The sequence below is a fragment of the Nannospalax galili genome, unplaced genomic scaffold (assembly GCF_000622305.1).
Source record: "Nannospalax galili isolate Female #2095 unplaced genomic scaffold, S.galili_v1.0 scaffold271, whole genome shotgun sequence".
NCBI classification, from domain to species: domain Eukaryota; kingdom Metazoa; phylum Chordata; class Mammalia; order Rodentia; family Spalacidae; genus Nannospalax; species Nannospalax galili.
Window position 1 is genome coordinate 6,824,961 of NW_008331789.1, and position 7,777 is coordinate 6,832,737.

Sequence of the window (7,777 nt, forward strand, 5' to 3'; positions counted from 1 at the left end):
AGCCCTGGGTGGGTGGACTTTAATACTGGAGTCTTGTCCAAGCACTCACACTCTGCAGACTCTTACTCTCTTTGCTTTGGCCATTTGTGGCTTTGTGTGTTCATTGTCCTTTGTTGCATGAGGCAGCTTCATTGATGAGAGTTGACACATGCATTAGTATTCCTCTTGTTCCACTAGGTTCTGTGAGCCTTAGGTGTAGAAGTTCCATGTGTCACTTAGGGTTGGGCGTTTCATTGACACTTACTCTCTGTGTGTGACCAGATGTGGAACTCCGTAATCATCTTTGTTGGAGAAAAAGCTTCTTTGGTGAGTGGTGACTGGCATGCTTGGCTGTAAGTATAAGGATCCATACTTAGCATATAGTAAGAAATTACATTTACCTAGGGATTACTGCCTTACAGTTTTCTCTAATATTTATGACCTCTCCAGCCATGTGTATTTAGCTATGTTTACAGTACCACAAATTAGTTTCCTCCCATTGAGTGGGCTTTAGGTCTAACTTAGGTAACTGTTGATTAGCCCCAAGATAAAAGTGCCACTACTGCCCCAATGTAGTTTGCTGTGCTGGTCATTGTTGTGGTTATTAGGACTTAAAGCTGGGGTTTGACCATGACTGATGTTCTCTCTTAGCAGCTTGCATAATGTTCCCCAAAACTCTGAGAGCTAGCTTCAGAGAGGAGGCTTCCAGGTCAGCTCCAGTTCCATTGCTTCAAGTCCTATGACTGAAGTACAGCAAATCTGTTTTGAGGGGCTACATGATGCCAAGGGACTACAGGAGAATCTAAGACTACAGTGATGAATAAGCTCTTCACTGAACTCTTAGAGTACATGGGGCATGTGGGTGTTTACACAGGAGACAGACTCTACATGCGTTTTTTTCTTTAAAAAATTGTTTTTGATTTATTTATTTTTACTTCCTGTGTATGAGTGTTTTGCCTGTATGTATGTGTACCATGTGCATGCATTGTCTACAGAGATCAGAAGAGGGCATTGGATCCCCTGGAATTGGAGTTATGGATGGTTGTTAGCTGCCATGTGGGTGCTGGGAACTGAACCCAGCTTCTCTGCCAGAGCAGCCTGTGCTCCTGGTTGCTGAACCATCTCTCCAGCCCTGTCTATTTGCTACTTTCACATTCTGAATTTAGTTTCATTTGCAACACTTAACCTACTCTCCCTCTCATCCACGTCCTCACTCCCCTTTCCTGACCAGATTCCCCTCTATGATAGTGTAAAAATTGAGGCCTTTCCAGTTTCTCAGGTTGTTCAGATTTTTGTTTGTTTGTTTGCATAGTATAGTATAAGTCAAAGCTTCAAAGGAGAAATTACATCTACCCCTGCTATGTTCTAGGATGTCTAGCATGTGTTGTCTAGTAACATTAGGCAGTCAGAGGAAGCACAGAGGCCTGTGCCATTGCTCTTCAGTTGAACTGCAAGGGTGGTTTGCAGCATATCCTGCTGTTGAAGGAAATTTAATCCTTGACATTTTTATTCATTAGCTAGTAAAATATGAATTTAAGATTGGTTTGAATTAGGTATATAGTGTTTTCTTAAAAACAAGAATTGGTATGTCTGAGATATTTACTAGACATGCTAAAATATATGTGCTTTTTATCAGATTGTTTTTAAACCATATGTCTAGCCTATCATCTGGCATGTTCTAGATTTTTGTTGAGTCTTAATTACTATAAATATATGACACAAGGCCCCTGCTCCAAAGGAGTCCTTAGAGGATTTAGAGCCATATTTTCCAAATACTGTTCTTTGTATCATTTCCCCCTCTGCTCTGGAAGGCTGCACTGGAATTCCGATTTCATGCTAAGTGTCCCTTCCTTGAAGAACCCATTTGTTCATTTTTGTACAGCTTACTCTTTAAACCTCACAGAGTAAACACTGCTGCAGGAATCTCCCTATTACATCCCTTGTTTTCCATTTACCTATCAGTATTTTATCAAAAAAAATTAAAAACTGCCAGGTGTGGTGACACAGCTTTTGTTCCAGCTCTTAGGAGGCAGAGTCAGGTGATTTCTGGGAGTTTAAGGCCAGGCTGGCCTACATGGGGAATGACCCTGTCTTTTAAAAATTGAAATTGGGGAACCTTAGACACAAAGTAGCTAAGCCTTATAGTTTGTATGAAAGTAGGACAGTAGCTTTATCGTCATCATCATTAGTTTTTATTGTGCACGAAGTACTCTTTTTTTAGGAGCATGCTCTGTCCATGCATATGGTGATTGTGTTGTACTTTGAATATATGTTAATCAAAACATTTTTAATGGGCTGGGGCTATAGCTCAGTGATAGTGTCCTTCCATAGCATTCCAGAGGCCCTGGGTTTGATTCCCAGCTCACCTAAAACATTACTTTAAGAAGTTCACCCATCTGTTTCTATGCTAGATCTCTATATATCACAAATACAGGGAGCACCTGTTTTTTATGAAGATGTCTATAATACCTAGACTAGTATTTTGTTTTGTTTTGTTTTTTAAATCTTTTTGAGACAGGGTCTCCCTGTGGTCCCAGCTGGCTTGGAACTCACTATGTAGACCCGGCTGGCTTCAGTCTCACAGAGATCCACCAGCCTCTGCCTCTTGAGTGCAGGAACTAAGAGTGCGTACCGCCATTCCCTGCCGTAGTTTTATTCTTAAAAATTTTTTTTTTTTAATTTTTAAAATTTGTTTTTGATATTTTATTTATTATTTTTATTTTATGTGTATGAGTGTTATGCCTGCATGTATGTAAGTGCACCCATGTCGGGCAGTGCCCACGGAGGACAGAACAGGCTGGCAGATCCCCTGGAACTGGAGTTATGGACAGTTGTTAGCTGCCATGTGGGTGCTGGGATTTGAACCTAGGTCTTCTGCAAGAACAGTCGGTGTTCCTAACTGCTGAGCCATCTCTCCAGCCCCTATTTTTAAATTTTTCATTTGATGTGTATGAGTTTGCTTGCATGTATGTATAAGTACTACATACATACCTGGTGCTGCAGAGGCCAGAAGAGGGCATGGGATCCTCTGGAACTGGAGTTACATATGGCTATGAACTGCCATGCAGGTATTAGAAACTTCTGGGTCCTCTGTAAGATCAGTAAGTGCTCTTAATTACCAACCACCTCTCCAGCTCCTAGTGATTGTTTTTGAATAAGTAATGCTATCAGTGACTTAGCCTTCACAGCATTCTCCTCCATCACCTGGACATGGCAGAACAGCTTCCACGGGTAAATGCCATCTAGACGAAGGTACAGTTGCACAATTCCCCGACTATACCTTTAACACCTTCCCAGGAGTGTTTGTATTCCCTTACCTTTAAGCCTGGCTCACAGGTGGCATTCTTGCCCGTGCTCTCCGTCTGTGCTCTTCTACTTGTGCTGTCCAATGCAATTGCTCCTGAAGATCAGAGTTAAGCTGGTGTTCGCCCCTTGACTCCTTTCCGCCTTAGACCTACTTCCATTGACCAATAGGAGAAAATAATTGACAGTTTATGGTTCTAAAAATAAAGGCGGGCGTTTTGTAGGTATTATTTCTCTTAAAAAAAAAACAATGAAAGTATTGCGAATAAGCCAACTACTGTGAAACCACCTACCATGAAGTTTATGATAAGAAATTACCTTTTTCTCCTCATAATAAGCAAAGTTTTAAGTCCGCAGAGCCTTTGTTACAGCTTCAAATTTGGAAAAATTGTACACAGCTTCATGGCAAGCAGTCAAGACTCCCAAGAAACTTTTTACCTTGTGAATTGTTCATTAATTTGACAAAAATGAATGATGAAAACCTGCCATTTATATTAGTACATTGACTAGAATGCCGTGCATGTCAGTACCCTGGTGTGTTCATATAATAGAGTTTAAGTCAGCAGGTTTTGAATTAGTGGCTCGCTTACTGGTTATGGAAATCCCTTTTCTTCACTGTAACCGTGGTTCTGTAGTTTGGTGTGAGACATTTAGGCGGAGGGTCAGATGAAAGTGCATCTTTTTCTGGTGTTCCTTGTGCCTCATCTGTTTTGATGAGGCTTCTGTTGGTAGCACCAAGCCATGTGCCTGGTAAATCATGAATCTTGTCCAGAAGTTAAACTGCCTGCTAGAGAACTTTAGCAGAACCCAACTGGCCTCATGCATTCATGCACTGTAGAATCCTCTTGTTTACTTGGAGTTGTTTATACAATATGTTTTAAGAAATATCTTTATACCAGGCGTGGTGGCACACGCCTTTAGTCCCAGCACTTGGAAGGCAGAGGCAGGTGGATCTCTGTGAGTTCGAGGCCAGCCTGGGCTACAAAGTGAGTTCCAGGCCAGCTAGGGCTACAGGGAGACCCTGTCTCAAAAAGACCAAAAAAAAAGAAAGAAAGAGAAAGGAAGTCAAGAAATGTCTTTACTTGGAGTACGGGGGTTGCGGGGGCTTAGACAGGACTGGGAGGATGGAAATAATGCAAATACAGTACCTATATATGAAATTTTCAAAAAATAATTTAAAAATACAGAAAGAAGCATCTTTATAAACAGCAGCTCTTGTTAAGATTTTTTTTTCTAAGTGTTAATAAAATTGTGAAAGGAGGGCCTTTTAAAATCAGATCTTTGCAGTAATGTGGAAAAGTAATGAAATTTCAAATCTAAAAATGTGGAGATTATCTTTTGTCCTGTACGTATTTATTCCTTGTGGTCCTTTTATCCTAAAGTATATAATTATTCAAATACAGTACTATAGTTTTATTTATTTAGAAAAACTTTAGCTTTTAAAAGCAATAGCTGTTGTGCTTAAATACTGTATTCATGATTTTTATATGACAGCTACATTTTGAACTAATTTTATATGTAATTTGGAAGCATGACGGTTGGGGTCAGGAGGAGAGGGGGAGTAAGCATCAAAAGGAAATTCTGACAGGTAATACATATTATAATATAAAAATTGTGAATGGCATGTGGCTGCCTCTGGGTTCTGAAACCTTGTTGTCTCTGTCTTCAAAGAGAGTCAATTCCTGTTCCTGTGCTGCATGTTTGTTAGCAAAGCAGTTAACCAGCATGACAGTTAGTTGTGTGTTTCCTTTCCCATTAGGTTTACACAACATACGTAAATCTTTTGGCATGGTTTTCTCATGTCTTCCCAGCTTAGAGTGACTGCCGTGTATATCCTCAGTCATAGAGGAGATGGAACTGTCTGTTGCACTCTAGCACAGAAAAGCCCAGTCATTCTTCATGGTCCTCTGAAATACCGGGAATTGCTTATGTATAACTGTGATGTCCAAACTAGATGTACACTTTGGGAAGTTCAAAGGACATGCATTTCAGTAGCTGAGCAGAATTGCAAAGAAGAATGTTGATTGGGTCTCTGTTCCTTTTCTGTGTGAACATTCTGCTGATTCTTTTGTGACATGCTTAAATTTATGTGCTGTTTTTTCTTTCTACTTCGGTGTGCCCTTCTCCTGTCAGTCATTAAACACGTTTTCATTTTGTTTCTCTCTCTCCATCTTATTTATGTTGTACGGAATTGACAGCATATTGTCAGGGCAGAAATAGTCAAGTACCCGGAAGAGGATAACCAGCACACCAGCTCCTCTCAGAGTAGAGTCTGTTCAGTGCAGTAGTGAAGGTATCAATGGATGAACGATTGCAATTTGGGGAGGAGGGTGGAAGGACAAGCGAATGTTATCTTGTTCTTTATTTTATGAAGGAATAAAGGGAAATTATTGTACATTTTATAAATTAATATTACATAAGTCTTGCTCTAGAACATTGAGGAATTGGTCCTGTGCCAGGAGACTTACAAATTAAGCAGGAAATTAAAATGACATTTCAGTTACTTTCAAACCTATTTGTCTTTATGGGTGTGTTTATGGCACATGCAGAGAGGTGGAGACTTGAGACCATTATTTCATTATTCACTCTATGTTTTCTTTCTGAAGTAGCTGGGAATTGAAAGAGTATTTTAAAAACCTGCTTGAATTGCCCTTCTTTGTCTGCATTTCTACAAAGACTCAGTAGGTGTGGAAAATAATAAATGATTTGTTTTATTTTCAACTATTGCTTCAAGATGAATATTAGGGAATTTTACTAAACTCATTGTTTTAGACTTAAGTATGGGAGGGAAGGACAGCAGAGGAAACGTACCTTTTGGTTTAAGTTGTCTGAAGGGCATGATAGGAGGCAATTTTCCAAACTCCTTGTGTGTCATACTCTACTCAAGTCATTATTCATGGCAATAGTGAGCTCCTTGGAAATGGGAGATTCGAGGGAAGCTTTGAAAACTAGAAGTGTTTTAAGAATTGGGTTGCTGAGGATGCCTCTGCTTCATATGTGAGTCCTTTGAGAACATAGCTTTTGCCTCTGATTTGCACACTGCTCTAGACAGAAAATCTAAGAAAAGGTGTAACTGATTAAAATAGCTCATGAAAATATGAAAGAAAAGAGAAAATCTTAGAAATGATGAGGTCTTACCTATGGAGTAAAATATGCACGAGTAATTGACTTTTGACTTTTACCTAAATTATAATCAAGGTTTACATTTTCATATTGACGTGCCAATTTTTAAGAGTTGTGATATTTCAATTAACATGTTATAAAACCAAGTATGACTCAATAACTTAGTTGCCTCATTTAACAAAAAAGAAAGGTCAACAAGAAAAGCCCAAACCCAACTCTAAGTTCTGGTTTATTTTTCTTAACATCAACTCTGGTTTCATTTATGATGTTCATTATCAGAAGTTCACTAAAGTTCAGAAAATAAAAATATACTCTCAGGAGCATTTTCTGGTGTCCTGATAATAACTCTTTTCTTTTATGGCAGAGGGTGGTGAAGGCAGATATTGTAAACTACAACCAGGAGCCCATGTCAAGAACTGTCAACCCGCCCAGAAGCTCGATGTGTGCAGTTCAGTGAGCGCGTTTGGGTAGTCCTGGTGCCCTCCCCTCCAGTGGGTCCAGGCTGTCTAGGAACCTGTTTTATCAGTGACCATCTCAGTAGTTGAGTTCATGTGCTCCTCCCCTCCCTTCCGCTCCTTCATCATCGAGTTGCCTCACAGCAGCTGCAGGAGGCAGGCAGCTCCATAGACTGGACGGAATTCAGCTTCAGGACCACACACTTGGCAATCAGGGTGGAGAGCCCATCCTCTGGCTTGAGACTGCCTGTCTGCAGAAGAGCGATGGTGGTTGGATCTTTGTACCCTCACTTCTTTTTTCTCAGATATGAAAACGTTTAACCAGGCATGAATACTCTCGAAGTCTTTGCTGGACAGCCAGGATTTTGTCACAAGGTTTCATCCTCCTACAGGAAAGTGTGCTTCAGAGCACTAAGGTTGAAACGAGTGATACATTTTACCTACAGTGACTCAGGCATTCCTTTGCTGTCTGTTAGGAGTGCGACTATATAAAGCTGTACCTAGATGCAAATGCTCGAAATGAGGCTGTGACAGATATTTTCTCATTTTTAAAAAGGGTCTAATTTGTTTATATCATAGTTTATAGCTCACTACATAGTGAGGCTTTGATACTATTTTGTTACTGTATCGTGGTCATACATGCTTGATCATGCTCAGCTTAGATGGCTATGAATTTTGACGAATAATGGTTCAGCTGACGTTTCATGTGGGATTCCTCCGATGGACCGTGTACGAGCATGTCCAGAACGAGTTGTGACACCCTGTTGGATCATTGTGGATCATGCTATACCTGATGTTCAGATGTTTTTCTGTCATAAATAAATTTATTTAAATTATATATTTTTTGGAGTTTTCATTCAGCTATCCTCCTTTTATAGAAAAACAAAGTATATTTAAGCATATTTGAATACATGCGC

At 39.9% G+C, this 7,777-nt stretch overlaps 1 protein-coding gene across 2 annotated transcripts in view; it reads left to right on the plus strand.

The window, feature by feature from the left end:
• The window catches only part of Rab28 (RAB28, member RAS oncogene family), an 83,315-nt gene extending 75,914 nt beyond the window's left edge, over positions 1-7,401 (plus strand). Inside the window, exons 7-8 of one of the 2 annotated variants that reach the window (XM_008826892.2) lie at positions 5,481-5,575; positions 6,770-7,401. In XM_008826892.2, coding sequence (XP_008825114.1) covers positions 5,481-5,570 — 90 coding nt within the window. In that variant the 3' untranslated portion in view covers positions 5,571-5,575; positions 6,770-7,401. The remainder of the gene's footprint in view (positions 1-5,480; positions 5,576-6,769) is intronic. The other variant, XM_008826891.2, reaches the window with a different exon arrangement.
• The last annotated feature ends 376 nt before the right edge of the window (positions 7,402-7,777 follow it).